The 16,589-nt window shown below is 34.1% G+C and overlaps 2 protein-coding genes across 4 annotated transcripts; one reads left to right on the forward strand and one right to left on the reverse strand.

The window, feature by feature from the left end:
• Positions 1-2,294: 2,294 nt before the first annotated feature.
• Positions 2,295-11,182, reverse strand: LOC112556443 (adaptin ear-binding coat-associated protein 1-like). The gene is made up of 7 exons (XM_025225459.1): positions 10,955-11,182; positions 8,234-8,334; positions 7,649-7,753; positions 7,233-7,314; positions 6,034-6,142; positions 5,483-5,820; positions 2,295-5,095 (listed from the first exon to the last, which is right to left on the reverse strand). The coding sequence occupies exons 1-7, from the start codon at positions 11,041-11,043 to the stop codon at positions 5,041-5,043; spliced, it is 879 nt and encodes a 292-aa protein (XP_025081244.1). The 5' UTR covers positions 11,044-11,182; the 3' UTR covers positions 2,295-5,040.
• Positions 11,183-11,282: 100 nt separating this feature from the next.
• Positions 11,283-16,118, forward strand: LOC112556445. Of its 3 annotated transcripts, none has more exons than XM_025225463.1 (4): positions 11,283-11,643; positions 12,257-12,508; positions 12,923-13,003; positions 14,678-16,118. In XM_025225463.1, the coding sequence occupies exons 1-4, from the start codon at positions 11,598-11,600 to the stop codon at positions 14,875-14,877; spliced, it is 579 nt and encodes a 192-aa protein (XP_025081248.1). In that variant the 5' UTR covers positions 11,283-11,597; the 3' UTR covers positions 14,878-16,118. The 3 variants fall into 3 exon arrangements, with proteins under 3 accessions (XP_025081248.1, XP_025081249.1, XP_025081250.1); XM_025225464.1 differs by having other exon boundaries at positions 11,284-12,105; XM_025225465.1 differs by having other exon boundaries at positions 11,284-11,798.
• The last annotated feature ends 471 nt before the right edge of the window (positions 16,119-16,589 follow it).

Genomic DNA, 16,589 nt, shown 5'->3' on the forward strand with positions numbered 1-16,589 from the left:
CAGCTATACTGACTGCAAGTTCTAGGGTGAAACTGGTAGCCTGCCTTCTTATCAGTTTAATTTTGAGAGATTATTTCGCATTACTTCAAAAACCTGCACTTATCACAAGCTTAATTTTTTTTGTATGATTAGAAATTAAAAGTGTTGATGTTCAATTATTTAACCATTTGAAATCACTATTGCTGAATTTTTGAAAAACTTTTGTGACTTTTGATACTGAAGCAAGGAAAGAGATAATGAACACAAGGTTCAAGGAGAATTTTTGAAGTCTAAAAAGGTCATGAATTTTAAGTTTGCAATATGCTGTTTCATCACTTATCTGAAAACAGTTTCATTTTATGATTACTTATGCAATGATCTGTATAACTTAGTTCTTATAAGCACTTTTGCTATTTAACTCTCCCTTATGTGTATGCACAGACACACACTGATTGACAGAAACATGCAGATCTTTATCAAGATATTCATTTACGCATATAAATGTTTGTCAAATTTTGTCACTTGCATTGACAGAAAGATCGAGCAGCAACTCATTATCTAATCTCTTGGGCAATTCATGTGTCATTAATGTACTGTGTTTATTCTACATTGGTGAAAGTAGCTGTCTAGGAAATTTTAAAAGGTGTTAAAAAAGAAATCTAGAATGTAGTTCTCATCTGTATGAATCCTAGAAAACCATTATTTTGGTTTTAATGAGGCTTATGTAAATTTTCTTCTTTATAGTTAAACAGTCCTGTTATAATCATCAGTTTTTTTTTCCTAGAGAAAATTTGTACTTATGTCTTGTATCGTAATATTCTTTAAATTTTTAATACAGTTATACGGTGATTTACTTAGCTGCTGCTTTTGTTGTTTTTAAGATTAGAATATTTAAAATTAATGTCCATACACCATTATGATTTAAAACTGATGAAATCCGTGGGTCAGTAGTTTAGTCAGGGTTCCATCTTAGTGACTTTATCTACATACTTGATTGTTATGACAATCTAAACTGTGATGAACTATAAATAATCTTACATTAAGTTTGGTTATCAACTTACCAATGTTTCTTAAAAGCAGCAGAACAAGTATTCAACTTCCGATTTTAGGAATTAGCTCATACAGTATTATAAAATGTTACTACCCACACAAAACTAATACTTTATATGATAATGTGAAATACATATCATCTATGTATGCCACATGGTTAAACTAATTTGAGTAGCTTAATGAGGGCCCATGGCATAAAAGGCCTTATTACAAAAAAAAAATTAATTTCGGTACACACAGATGGCTCATCCGTCTCCAGCTGTAAACTTCGCACTTCGTCAACTAACAGAGCTAGCACAAAGAGACATTTTACAATTTTAAAAAATGCAAATAACTCACTACTTTATTTCCAAGGGGCATTCACATTATTTAACAGCAGCTCAAAAATGTCTTGGTCTCGTAATTTTCAATTTCCGCGAAACTGGCGGTTTTAACACGGATGCATTTACTTCGTGGTTTTATTTACTCCCAAGCTAAGGGAAGTCACTCGTAATTGATGTCAACCTTTCAAGCCTCCGATTTGACTTTCACATTGACATAAAGTAAGGTGACCAGACGTTTCGGGTGCGAAAGCGGGACACGTTCCGATGATGGTGTCGTCACCGTCAAAGAACGCCGAAAAAAGTGATTTTTAAAGACAACCGGGACAGTTGATGGACTTGCCAGAAAGCCAGAAAGCGGGACATTGGGCGTCCCGCCCGATATTCAGGCGGGACAAGAGGTCAAAAGCGGGACTGTCCCGCCAAATGCGGGACGTCTGGTCACCTTACATAAAGTAGTGATGTAACGTGCTTATTATGTGTTTTTATATTGTGAACGTTGACTGTTGATAATAGTATTAGTAGTATCCCAGAAGAGACAAATGAAAGACAGGTTGCACTTACGATTTACTGGGTTCGATTTCATGTATTTCTTCACTTGCAGTTTGCATAGAACAGTATATTTATGTATCGAAACTGTACTTGGTAAAGAGTCTCAACAGTCGTGTGAAATGATTAAAATTAAATACTATATTTTAAAGCAAAACAACTTGTGTTCACGTTAATTTTAAAAAAAAAAACTATCGGCAGATCGGGGAAGTCCGGTTGATTCAACCATTAGCAGATCTGAGGCACTAGTCGATTCGACTACAGCACATAGGGATTTTAGTGAAAAATTATAACTTACACGTGAAGTATTTTTCGTGATGAGTTAAAAAGGCTTTGTCTGTTCAACATTAGTGACCAGTCAGCATCAGTTCGGAAAATAAATTCAAGAAAATGATGGACGAAACAACTGCAATTTTTAATTGTTAAGACAAGAGGAACAGAGATGAGGTGCCATCTAATTTGCTATATGTGAAAAAGGATACAAGAGACATTGGGTATAGCTGAATGTAACTTTTCAGTAATGATTGGTTGGAAAGGTGATGAAGAGCTTGAACATTCATGAAAAGTTTGTTATGCAAATGAAAGCAAAGCATGCACATATGCACACTCATATTTATTTGCATTAACACAAAAACAGTTTAATCTTGAAGAATAACATCCTTTCATTGCTAAAAGTTTTAAAACCATAAAAATAAACTACCAAGGGAATCCTAGTAAACAATGGACATAAATGCTGTAAGAATAATTTACAATTGGAAATCATCTTTGCTTCATCTACATTATGATCCAGCTGTATCTCTAAGTATTAATCAATATATACATAGCACAAGATTACTTTAAAAAAAAAAAGAATGAATGGTCAGTCTGACAAAATTCTCTCGTTTTATACCACTCAACATTCAAGACAGTGACAAGACTTGGTGCCAACTGGAAAGTCACACCTATGTCCCTGACAGTCCCATCCACCAGTCACCAAACTCAAATGCTATCATACAACACACTGCAGCACATATCAGACTATAAATAAATGAATCATCTGTCATCAACGATATTCAGTCTCAAACATTTAAACAGAATAAAGGAAAAAGACTTAACAACCTGTCAGTTTTACAGCAAGACTGGAGAAAATAAGGTTTTATAAAGAAAGTATACAAGCAGAAAACCAACACTTATGTCTGCATTGCACATACATTCATGTTGCAATTTCTTTGGAAAATTCTGCAGGAAACAACTCTATATTTTTGTGGATTAAACTACAATTAATGACAATTTACCATAGAATCACAAGAGACATGTAGCAAGATTTCTAACACATTAACACCCCTGCCACCATGGAATTAACTATAATACTAACCAATGTGAGAACAGGTAAAGACCAAAGTTGCATGTCAGCTATAGTCATTGGCCAGACTCAGTGTTAATGAAACCAGGATAGTAAAGAAACATCTGACTGACAACATTTATCACCCTCCTCCACATACTCTTAACGTCAAATCTGTGCATGTATGAGCACATGTTCATAGGATGAATTTATGTGAGTTCGATACAAGTACACATTTAACAAGTTAGATATAAGGCTTTTACACAGTTTTTCTAAAGAACAATCCAACACCATTTTTGTCAAAAAACCAGATGTTAACAGAGTTTGAGAACAAATTCCTTGAAAAATAAACCGGTTAACACATTCTAGAACACAGTATTTTTTCGGCATAAGCATTACTGTATCAACTATACACACCCTTTGATAGGTAACTTTTAATGAAATTTGTTAGACACAGTTAAACACGGAAACATAAAACATTCTTCGGTTGCAGGGTAAGATTCCATTGAGAAAATTACCCTATAATGAAAATTTAATTTTGGTTACTCTTGAGGTTTACAGCTTTGTGAATTTAATCTCTTCGATGCCTTCCTGTTTATGCTTCCATATATAAGCTAAAACTATGACAATGATGTATTATGCAGGTCAGATACTCAGAATGAAAACCTACCCAAATAGCTTCATTTTCTTCAACACCAGATGCTGTTTCTAAAAAATTGTAAAATATTTTTTTAAATGGTGGCTGCAGTAGAGAGTATTTTGAAAAGATCCGAAGTTAGAAAGAATAGGTTTCAACTTAGTCCTAAGACTGTGCACTAAAGAGTGAGCAAGACAAACTGCTGTCTCTGTGTGAGTGAAAGAGAGAAAGAAAGGCAGGCGCAGCTTTGATCCCTCCTTACAAAATATTAATAATGTGTGTGCATGCAAAATAAGAGTGGGTCAAGATAACACGCAATCATGACTCGGAAACGCATTTATTTTGCATACACAAATGCATATTTTAAAAATGGTTTTAATACCACAGTGGATAATAAGTGCCCTATGATGAATACTTCCTGTACAGTGCTACTGATGGAATGTACCTGATGAACAGAGTTTACATAATGGATATATTTAATTATTTCATTAACAGGTAAACAGAAATCTTGAAGGCTTAAATTAAAATCTACTCATGCTACTGAGGCGTCTAATTTCCTATTTGTCAATATATAGATTTTTTTCCTGTTTATGGAGGTCCTGTAATGCTATTTGTTACTGTTGTTATTTTTGTAACATAAGCCAAATTATGCCCCTCCCTTTTAAAAAAAAAAGTTTTAAATATCACTAAGAGGCAGTCTGAGAAGAGCCTGATCTACATGAAGACATTCTAAGTATTCCAAACTATATGATAAACTAGAGATCATACTGTTTCAAAAATCAAAATAATTTATCCACACTGTAAAGAAGGATCCATTTATAATAAGCATTTTCTATGCTTTAAACTCTCTCTAGAGACAAACTGAACTTTCTCACCAGCACATTTCACATTAACTTCAAAAAGCAAAACATGATGCTAAAATCCAGACCATTATCTATTCAGTAATAAAATAAAATAATGGTATGTGGGAATTTCTCAATAAAAGAAATAAAGTCACTCTGGATTCCAGCTTATATCAGCATAAATAAGAACTTAAACCAATGTAGACAGCTAAGGTTTAAAGATCTAGTCTCTTTCATCTAGAAACATAAACTGCAGCTAGCAAGAGCTGCAATCTTTCAGCTAAAAACAACCTGAATCTACAACCATTTTTCAGGTTGGTGTACATGAACCGGCAACGCACATCAGAACTGTACCCAGTCATCCATTGCTGTGTTATTATTTGTAGGAGGGACTGAACTGCAAGAAAGAAAAATAAATACTGAAAATTTTAAACATCCAACCAACAAAGAGCAAGATTTGTCTACACTGAGTTATAAAATCATTTGCAAACATTTGAATATGCTTATACACTAAACAAAGTACAAGCTATTAAGGCCTATAGCAACTTATCTTTGCCAGTGCATCTATGCTAAATATATTTTATTATACATCATCTAAATTTTTGCTGTGTCCAACCTTACCAGCTCACTTTAGAAGAAACCTGTAACAATAATATGTTGCACCCAGTGCACTATACTGAACTGCAAGCTCTTTCTAGGACTGTATTGTCATTCAGCCAAAATTTAAATTTGCCCAACATATTCACATACTTGATAATCTGTTCATTTAAGATTTGTTATTGACCTGCTGCTGCTGGCTCCAGTGAAATCACCCCAAAGGTCTGGTAAATTCTGTGTCTGTGATTGTAAAGGGGCCAGAGGTGAGGCTGATGATGTGTCACTTGGCCCCAAGTCAAGTAAAAGATCAACATTTGATGTACCACTATTAGAAACATTTGCAGGACTTATACTTCTGGATGTCTGGACAGCATTTGGTGCAGGTTTAACAGCTGATGGTGCTGAAGGGAAATTCTGATTTGTAGGGGGAGTAGGAAACCTGACACTTCCTGGACCTGGGGGAGGTGGAAGAAGGCCTCCTACTGCTCTCTTTGGTTTGGGTTTGGAAACATCACCTTTTTTACTCTGAAACATGAAAGAAAATACAATAGAAATAAATTTAAAGTCATCAGTGGAAACCAAATATAAAACAAAATGTGAAGAGCAACAATAATAAACACAGTTTGGCTTTCTTTCAGCCTTTACCATTTTGAAGATGGAATAACATCCTCAAAAACAAGTTTTGATCTTTGTATTAGCTGCATATTACCAATAGAAAAATCAACCTCCAACACTTACCCCTATATTTAGGGTTATTGTCTGCCCTTCTTTAAAGCCAAGATCAAGTTTTGGGCCTTTTTCCAAATCCTCTGCTGCTTTGCTTGCCTCATCTTCTTGCTTGAGCCATCTATGAACAAATTAAAACTTGTTGTTCACACTTGAAACTGCACTTTAAGAAACTGCATTTCTTTCTCCTTTTTCATACAATTAGTTTCACCATAAGTTCCAAATTTTACAAATCTGCCTCTATGATGTCAGATATATGATAAGAAATAATAAGAGATAAGAAATCTTTACAACACTTTAATTCTGTGTTAACAAATCATAGGAGTTTCCTTAATGATATATTTACAAATAAAGTATGTTTTAAATTTACAAATTTCATTTACATAACACATAAAACCACGTCATTATACTCAGACAGTTTTGCGTATAGATACACACACATAAATCAGAAAAAAAATCTCTTTATTTGGCTTTCAAATAAATAATATCTTTACAACTCATAAACCTGTGTTAAAAAAAACAACACATTCTTTATTGCTTTACACTTCCTTTAATGCCACCCGCTCTTTAATGGAGCTAGATACTGTGCAATAATAATAAGCGTTTGTGACAATATCTTTACCGTCACACCTGACAAGGGGGATGATTGGGCTAACGTTTACCAGTGGAGGGAAAAAACTCAAAATTTCTAAACTTTTACACATCAAAGTACGTGTGTGTGTGTGATTTAGAATGTAAGTCTTTATAATATGAAAACTATCTACTGATACATATAGTAGACAATAAGTGTTAACAAACAGAGGTAGTATTTTACACTTGATTAGTTTCCTGTTGATCTCAGTCTAGAATGGGAGGTAACTTTAGCAACCACATTATACACTAGCGGTAGTGTTAAAATCAGTGCTACTTAAAACACTTTTACCCGAGCCTTTTCAAACATTATTTTTCAAAAACAAAATTAAAGGTCAGGTGATATTTTATTTCTTGTAAAATTAGCAGGAATATCTGCTGAAGTAGTCTGGCACAGGAAATATGCTGATACGCTGAAAAACAGTGATAAAAACTCTCAGCATATGTGTTTGTGTGACCATGCAAACTTACCTGCATGATTAACACTCTACAAGAATGCATATATGCTTTATAACCAGAAAAATAAATTTGAAATTGGTTCATGAAAAAATCTTTCAATATGTAGTCACACTAACACTTACTTGAAATGGTCTTGTAATGAAACGTTTAAGTCAAATGAGTCTGAGCGATCAGAAAAGCCAATCCCAATGAATGCTGATTTGCCTGTAAAATCATAAGCCAAATACTACTTCAAAGCTGCATTAACAGTTCTCTCCAAATGTAGAAGTAATTTTTCATGCTCAGAAGCTTTTTGACAAGGGTAATAAGTCGAGAAACGATTAAGAGAGAAAAATACACTGAAAGAAAAAAAATTAAAGCACTCCTGAGCAGGAAAGCATTAAAACTGCAGATCAATTAACAATGCCTCAGTCTTTTTTTCTCTTACTTCTCTTTTGTATTTATTTTTTGGCAGTTATCAGTTAATTTTTGCAAGTAAAAACACTCCCTTTTTTTTCCAGATGTGGCATACAACTGATAATTCAAGGCAAATATTTACCACTGGGGTCTTTTATCCTTATGACAAAATATCGACTGGAGTCCATAACTGGCTCAACAGCAATGCTGGGGTATGCTTCAACTGGACACTGAGCGAATAATTCACCTACAATTAAAGCAGTCCAGCAACAAATGCAATTTTTAAAAATTATTGTTTTTGTGCATTATAGCAATTTATGTTATAATTTTCTGTATGTTGATATTTAAAACACTGTATAATAAATAAGGATAACATGCTTATTTCCAATCTATCAGAAAATTTCTCTGTGACTGGAGCTCGTGATAATGAGGTGAATGAAGGCCCTTATAAAAAAAAAAATTTGTTATCTGTTAAGAAGATTTAAATAAGTAATGGCACAAATGAATTACACTAGTGCATGCAACACCATGCTGAAACCAGAAGAGGAGGTTACAAAAGTCAGGTGCTTGAAATCAGGTATCATTTACAAATTGTTGAATAAGAACTGTTCATAGGGCAGTGAAGCTAAATGGTTGGATAATGCATGATCAAGACCTAGAATAATGTATTTGTTTTAGTATAGTAATGCTACATTAAGTTAGCTTATAATTAAATATCATAACATACCTGATGTTTTATCTTCCAGCTTTATAAACAGATCCTTTCCTCTCGCTACAACCCTAAGTCTTCCAGTCCAATCAGGGGTATCCAAGCTCCACTCAGAGGCTCTGTTACATTATAAACGGGAGTTATGTAGAATGTAATCTTAACTTTCTAGTCCTATTTTTAATCAGTAAAAAACAAAATATTTCAATCTTTTCAATGTGGACATCATGTAGCAAGTTTTACAAGTGAATACAAAAACTGTACAACTATGAAGACTTGGACTTTGCTGATGACATTGCCCTGTTTCACACCGCCACCAAGACATGCAGGAAAAAACAAATGCCTGCTCAGAAACAGCTGGAAACCTTGGCTTGAAGGTCAGCGCAAAGAAAACGAAAAGCACGAGAGTGAACGCCAGAGTCCAAGACAGCATCAAACTAAATGGAGAATAGATTGAGGAAGTTGACAGTTTCACCTATCTTGGGTCCAAAATGGCAAACACCCCGGGGATGCAGAGGTGGAGATTCAAGCCTGACTGGCGAAAAGGAAACTTGGAGAAGAACAGTGGACAGGGAGATGAAAGGAAAGGGCTGGACATGGGGTCACGTGGAGCAGGTTTCAGCCGATCGACATCGGTGGCGGACACTGGGTGAGGCCTTATGTGCAACCTGATGCATGAAGAGTAATAGATAAATAGATAGAAAAAACTGTATCTATTCATCCTCTTGGCAATCAACTAAAATAAAATCATGATATGCAAACTTTTTATAATTCAGCAAATGCAGAAGTCAGCTGTTGTCAAAATACATTATTATCAACTACAAGAACCTAGTGACAAAATAAGCAGCAAGATGGAGCAGAAGGTTTTCAGTGCAAATAAAGTCTTAAAAGTGTGATGAAGGCATGGAAAAGAATAAAGGCAGTTCTGCTTAACAGCTTTTGTTTAGGAACAAAGCCCCAATGATTTGAGCAAAGCTGCCCTGTCCAACCCTTCTTTTCCTTGCATTCCTCTCTCTTTTGCTCCTGCATGGATGCCATCTGAAATAAAGGTTTTTAAATTTGTGCTGCATAGTACAGTGTCACAGGCCAGTCTGTGACTCGTGTATTTTTCAGAATATTTAACCCTTTTGCGGTTCATGGACTAAAAGTGTATGTGTAATATATGGCTGAATGGATGAAAACATTAGATAGGAAAGGGTTAACTGTGACCGAAAGTGTTTAGTGAGCACAGTTCACCAGTAGGTTTTGGCAGGAATGAGTTGTGGAAATTTACTCAGAACCAGGATACCGAGAGAAGAAGACGCGCCTGAGTCACGATGGGTTGTAAATCTCCCTAGTTGAGATTTGGTGTAAAGTAGAACGCTGGATGCGATGCGGTACTGACACGTTTTTGGATTTACCTCGCCTAGACATGGTTTTAATTGTATGAGGGATTTAACTGGAGCCATTCTGGATAAAGAAGAATCGCCTCCGAGGACCATTCTGTGATCACCATGATTTTGGTTCAGCAAACAGCAGCACATGGGCTAGGAGCCCTGTGACATAACCGAAGATTATCTGCTATGTATTTGCCGTTATTGGATTCTAGAGGCTGGTCATGTGGAGAGCGACAACCCTAAGAGGGGTGATGAACTGTAATGCACTCAACGATTGCTAGTGAGGTCTTAAGATAGTAGACGGAACTGGAACCTCATTGCTAGGAGAGAGTGCGAGGAGTGTAATCGTTATACTTTGAGAGATATTTGACTAAGTTGAGACTGATCGGGGAAGTCCTCCGGATGTAAACATTGTGGTTAGCGTTAGATGTTTATTGCCTTGAGAACGAGGCATTGAGGCGAGTTGTTATTGATGCATATTTGTGTTGTAGTTTGTAATGTTAAGTCCTGTGCCACTCGACAATGACATAAACATGATTTGGGCAGCCTGAGGCAATCGTTTTGTTATTTGTTGAAAGAACGCGCATTTGTCTGGTGCGAGAGAGTTTTTGAGCCACCCGTTCCGTGACATACAGGTACTCTGCAACTGGGATTGCACAGTAAATTTTTGTCATTTGAAGCCACTGGCAATATCTTAAAATACAGAAAATAAACATTAAATATAAACATGCTAAGGAGAAATCTAAATCAACTGAAAACAGGCTATGACCTTCCCGAAGATATCAAGTATGGCACTGCCAAATTTAGTACTGATCAGACAAATGGTGTGGATTTGCAAATGCTTCATAATAACTACACACATGATCACACTCATTTCTGAGATTTATTCAATGTGCTTTTTTTGTAATATTTGTTATGTTTTTTAAAATTTTAAGATTAGTAGTACAGAAGAGTGAAGATAATTTTATTATGTTTCTATTACCAATACTCTATTACATGTATTACTTGCAAATGAAAATAAATCTTGCAAATTAGCAGGTGGTCTATATACTCATGCAAACAGTTTAGTGGCAAATAAAAACAGAGCCAATCAACAGTCATATTTGTAAAAGGCAAGACACTTAACTATAAAATATTATTTTACAGTCGTAAAAAAGTGTCCCTTTTTTCTTAATCTTTTAAACGTAAGCAAAATTTAATCTTAACATTCGATTTCTATCACCGTGTTAGTACACCATGGATATGAAGTCTCTCCTACGACTGGTACTCATGCAACAGTTGGTTAGGAAATTGAAGAAAGTGCAGTTTATTAAATAACTTACAACTTTAAGATAAATAAACCTTTAAAGCTGTTATTGAGGCTTACCGGTATCCTCTGTTAGATGGACGAGGTGGTATTCTGTAAACAAATACTTCATTTTTCACGCACAACACAGACTCATACACATCAGCCATGCTGGCCACGGAAATCTAAAAAGATGAATTATAACATACACTCACCATAAATAAGGTACTGATTATATTAAAGCCAAAAGACATGTCACACATAAATAAGTTAAATATTAAAAATTTTATGCAACTTTTGATTTAGGTCAGATTTCACAAATCTTTGACAAAATTAATTAAGAATTTGCGAAAAATGAAAAAGTGGGCGTGACAACCAAGGGGACGTCACAATCGTATGGCTAGGGGAAATCACTTTGGATCTGTTGTTGTCTACACAGAAAACGCGGGATGTGTACCCTGTTTTATTGTAGAGGCACAGAAAAATTAATTAATTTGAGATTAAAACAATGATTTTAGTGTGCCCCAGAACTGTTTGTATGGAATTTTAGACTATTCTTATTCATATTCCTGATAATAGTAATTTGTGTGACTAAAACATTTGTTATCGGGATTTCCAGCTGGCAAGTCCCCGATTAGATTTTGATTTTGGTTACTTATTCAAGTATAAATGACTGTCAAAATGACAACATAGCCTAAAAAAAAAAAAAAAATTCACAAACACAATGGCAACACCAAGGAAAAGCAAATCATCCACAAGAAGGAGTAAAGGTTGGCTTTCCGTCGTCATAAAATAAGCAAAAATATATGTATTGAATCATACAACTGCATCAAGCATTGCTAGTAATAATATGAACAGTTATTTGTTCTAATATATCTATGGTTGTGCTATGCACTCAGTAAAATAATTTGGAGCTGACGTGCCAGTGAGTATTTAATGAGTGGTCCTCCTAAAATAAATGCTTTTTTTATGAAACAAAGCTTTGATAGTTGAATATCAATGTGCATACCTAAATGATTGGCATGAAAAAATGAACACAGTTCAAGCAAAATGCAAATATAGTAGCAAATACTGGTCAGCACTATCAAAACGAATAAAACCGAGTTATGGGGTAGCAGAGAAAGGGTGGGGATAGTTATTTGGACATTACAATGTGGAGCATTGGCTGGAGCAGACCAGAGATATTGACTAATTGCACAACACATATTTCTTATTGTGCCTTGTTTATTAAGGTATGTAATTTTCACAACAACCAGAAAATTAACTTTATACACTACATGTATATTAAATTTGTTCCATACTTTAAACTTATGCTCAGTAGATTAAGAAGTGTAATTCAGAAATCAAAACCTGTAACCCCTTATTACTTATATTATGTTTCAGATGAAAGGAGTAAGTCCAGACGGTTTGGGAATGTCAGCTTAGAAGTTCATCCAGGAGGACAGATGAATGTTTCTAATCCTCAAATTGGGCAAGTGCATATACACCAAGACATGAGATATTTCAATATTTCTTCTCCTAATATTGGTGTCATGACACGTCTGCGGCACAGGAGAGAATTGAGAGGAAATGATGACCAGAGTCTTCAAGATGCATCTAAAAGGGAACATGTCATGGAAATGTTTAGCAGAGAAGGTATATAAAGTTAAAATCACACCAAAGCCTTTCAAATAGATATTTTATTTGAGGCGTAGGTTTTTCTATTTATTTTAACATGATTAAACCATATAGTAATTTACTATTATAGTGTTGAGGCAGATTAATCAGTATGGTTTGTAGCAAATTATAAGTTTAACTAACCAGAACAGTAAAGAAAATTTACTCAACACTAACTTTGCATAACGTATGACAAAAGCTAAATAAAGATTTGCTTTTGGGAATATACACCCTCATAGAAATGTTTGCAGGAAATTTGTAATGTTTAGTGTTCTTTTTAGGCATGAAATTTTTTTTATATGCTTTCTTATGTGTGATGCGCATTTAAAGCTTTTCTTTTTTCTTTTTTGTGTCTTTATTATATGATATATTTTTAATTCATTATTTATTTAGAGTTACAGAGATTAGTTCAGGAGAAAGATATCAATATAGCAGCCTTCAACCTTAGTGATGAAAGCAGGATTGAAAGACTGGGTAAGCTGACCATTTGCATGATTTGTCATAAAATTTCCTTTTCATAAATTGATCCTGAATCATGGTGCCAGATCACTCTTTAAAGGGCATGACATAAAAAAAATAGTTGCAGTTCAGTGATAAATGCTGACATACTTGCAAGGAGGCTGCTGTTTTCATATTCTTGCAACTGGAATCAAACTGACCTTAATAATGGATGTTAAAGGTGCTTAAATTCATTGACAAGATTTCTGGTTAAATATATCATTACTTTATGCTGAAACAAGTGAAACGTGGTCTGCAAAGATGAGAGAGAAAGAGGACAGCCAACACTGCATGCTCTTGCACACACAAACAGACAGAAAGAGAGGAGAAGCACATAAAGCTTTGCTGTTTGAAGCCTCAATCTGCTTCTGGCTTTTTTGTTTTGAACATGCAAGCAGCATCAACGCTAACCCTTGATATTGAAGAATATCTCTCACTAATTATTCTGAGATGTATATAATTATTTAAATATAGAGGAATCAGAAAAGTTTCAAGTAGTCCTAGAACTTTGAATCATAGCTTTTATATATTTCCTTGTTTCAGAGATGATTTTGTCAGCAAACTTATTTTACCTTTCTCAGGCTTGTGCCACATGTTTACAGTGTATTGTAGGGATTTCATGAGTTCCACTATTTGGATTAAAATTAGCACACCTTGAAATAAAATTATTTGTAAGGCTTTGTTTGTGTTTTTTAACTTCTTATTGTAAATAAGTACATTTCTAACTATGCTTTAGTCTTTAACTGCAGTTATTTGCTCGAGTCTTTTAGAACTTTCTTTTGTTTTGTCTTCTATAAAAGAACTACAATTAAAGGAATAAAGATGTAGAAATTATAGGTTGTTGTTCATCAGCTGGTTAGTTTTTTAGGTATTTAAGTGATATACAAAAATATTTTGAAAGCAAAGCTTTTTGATTGGAATTTAATAAGGAATGGAAAAAATAACACAAGTAACAAAATTCATCCCCAAACCTCCCCTTCATTCACAAATGGGCGGATTCTGTTTCTTTTAACCTTTTACACACTTTTTTCCAATATCATAGCAACAAAAGAATTACTGTTGTAGCTTTAGAATGCTTTGCCTAAAAGAAAAGCAGAAACAACAAGTGCTTGGATATATCCATGCTTCTAAGTTTGCTGTCTAATCTTTCTTCCTCTCTGCTCTCTATGGTCGCACTTGGTGATATTCCTCTATAGAACTTGAAAGATGTTGCTTCATTTTCACCTAGAAGATGGAGAGGAGTTTTGTTAATAAATTAATTTTGTGTCTTTTTAAAATAATTTGGAGATTCTTTATTAATGTGTACAAGACAAACCCTTTTGAGGTCACCATTTTTTTCAGTCTTGACAGATGATATTTATCTTATGGATGTATATATATCCTTGATGTCACAACATTTTATGTTTTGATATATATATATACCTATAAATATTTATATAAATAATTTGTATATCAGCATTTTTCAGCTCAGAAATCTTTGTGCATGCATACGAAAACACAAACCTACACATCAATTGAGATTTTCAGGATATATAAGTCCTATGATATCCATATTGTGTACCTACATTAATGAAAAGAGATTTATAACATTTTTCTGATGACTTGCTTTGCATTGTTTCTTAATTTGTACCCTAAATCTCTTTTGTTTAGGGAGAAAGCTATCACTTGCATCAGCTGATGTAGACAGAATAAAAGAAGACTACAGGAACAGGGGTTTTAAAGAAGTTGTCTTTCAAATGCTTCTGAGTTGGAAAAGAAAGGATACTAATGTGACCATTGAGGATCTCGTGAAAGTACTCTGTGATAGTAAAATGGAGGAATGTGCCATTGCTATAAAATCCAGTAGCTAGCTTGATAAAACTGTCTAGACCCGAAGCATAAACTGTTCATGCTTACCTTTGAGAAATTTTCTATGAAAGGTTTAGGTTTTAGAGTTTACTTTCAATAGTAGTGACTATTTGTTGATATTTTGAAACATTATAAGTGAATGTATAAGAAAGTTGGTTATACAGAAAGTGAATTAAGATAGGCCATTCTTTTGATTGGAATGTCAATGGCCAAAGAGCAAAGCAAGACATTCATTATGTTGTATTCAACCTCTAAGCAACCAGATAATAGAATAAAGGTGTGAAAGATCAAAAAGAATGCAAGAAATAAGTTAGGTTTTGTTATTAACAGGGAAAAGATAAGCACCTGGTGTTTTGGGTCAATAAGAGCAAGTCCTTATGGAAAGAGGGCAGGCAAGTCTGATAGAGAAGAGGCTTGTGATTGTTTATAAAAAAGAGAGTGTGTGTAAAATCTTTTATCTGTTATATAAAATATTTTAACAGCTGAAAGAGTTTTGTTTAAAATAAGGGTACTCTTTCAATTTATAAGGCATTACCATTTTTAGGTTTTTTTTTTTAAAGCCCTATGATTTATCTTAATCCTCTCTAGACAAGTAACTGCAGTGGCACCATAGAGGGTTTCTGTACTATTTAAAGAGTTAAAATGTTTTGCAGCAAGGTTTTTAGATTTATGTTCTTGATCATAAGCTATTTGAATGTGATATAGAGAAAATGTTTTAGCAATGCTGTTTTGCTGCCAATTTGATTGTAAAAGCTTAGAATAGATATATATTCCATTGTGTAGGTTGCTATAGAAAAGTTTATTTTTATATGTTGTACTCAGATATTAATGGGTTCATGGAACCTTTGAATTTATCACAGCTTTTCTGGATTTCCCTGGTATATAGCAGAAGCCGAAACTACTGCAGGGATATGAGGCACAGAATGACTGGGTTAAATGAAATCCATAGCTGCTTAGCAGTCTAAACATACTAAGTTTGGACCCAACATAGTTGCAATGTATAAAGGTAATAGTATTGCAATACATGTATTTGTGATAAGGATAATATTTAAAATTTTGTTAAAACATGGAGAGGGAAAACATCTGCATAATGCTTATGAAAAAAAAAAAATAATTCTGTTTATGTGTTTTTGCTTGGGTGAGTGTATGTGCATATAAGTGCACAGAAAAGCATGTGAAACTGGCATCCACAGTTTCGTCTTCCATAATATTTTTTTACAAATAAAATAAAAAGTTCGTATGATGAGGTGTTCCTGATTAATATATATATTTTGATGGCTTTTTAAATGCAGAAGTACTGTCAAGCTGTGTCTCATTACATTATAGTCTTGCTTCTCTTGCATTCATGGTGTCAAACTGGGATATCAAACCAATGAATTTGTACTTTACTCCTTATAGATGGAAGTCAGAGGATGTATAAGTATATTTTGATTATTATTATAGTTTCAAAGTACTGCTGTCTGCAATATATATGTATCAATGTCCCTCAGAGACGTTGTGGAACAAGCACACAATTAAAAGCATCAAATGTGTTGCACAAATTATATATATACCAGTTATCTATGGGGCACCAAGAGGGGAATTTTCTCATTGTATAAATGTATTTTATATGCATAGATTTCATTCTATACCAAAACAATTCATTTTATACGTATATATAAAGCATTCTATATAGCTATACGTACATTTCATTCTATGCATGTATAATGCATTC

The sequence above is a fragment of the Pomacea canaliculata genome, linkage group LG2 (assembly GCF_003073045.1).
Source record: "Pomacea canaliculata isolate SZHN2017 linkage group LG2, ASM307304v1, whole genome shotgun sequence".
Classification (NCBI taxonomy): Eukaryota; Metazoa; Mollusca; class Gastropoda; order Architaenioglossa; family Ampullariidae; genus Pomacea; species Pomacea canaliculata.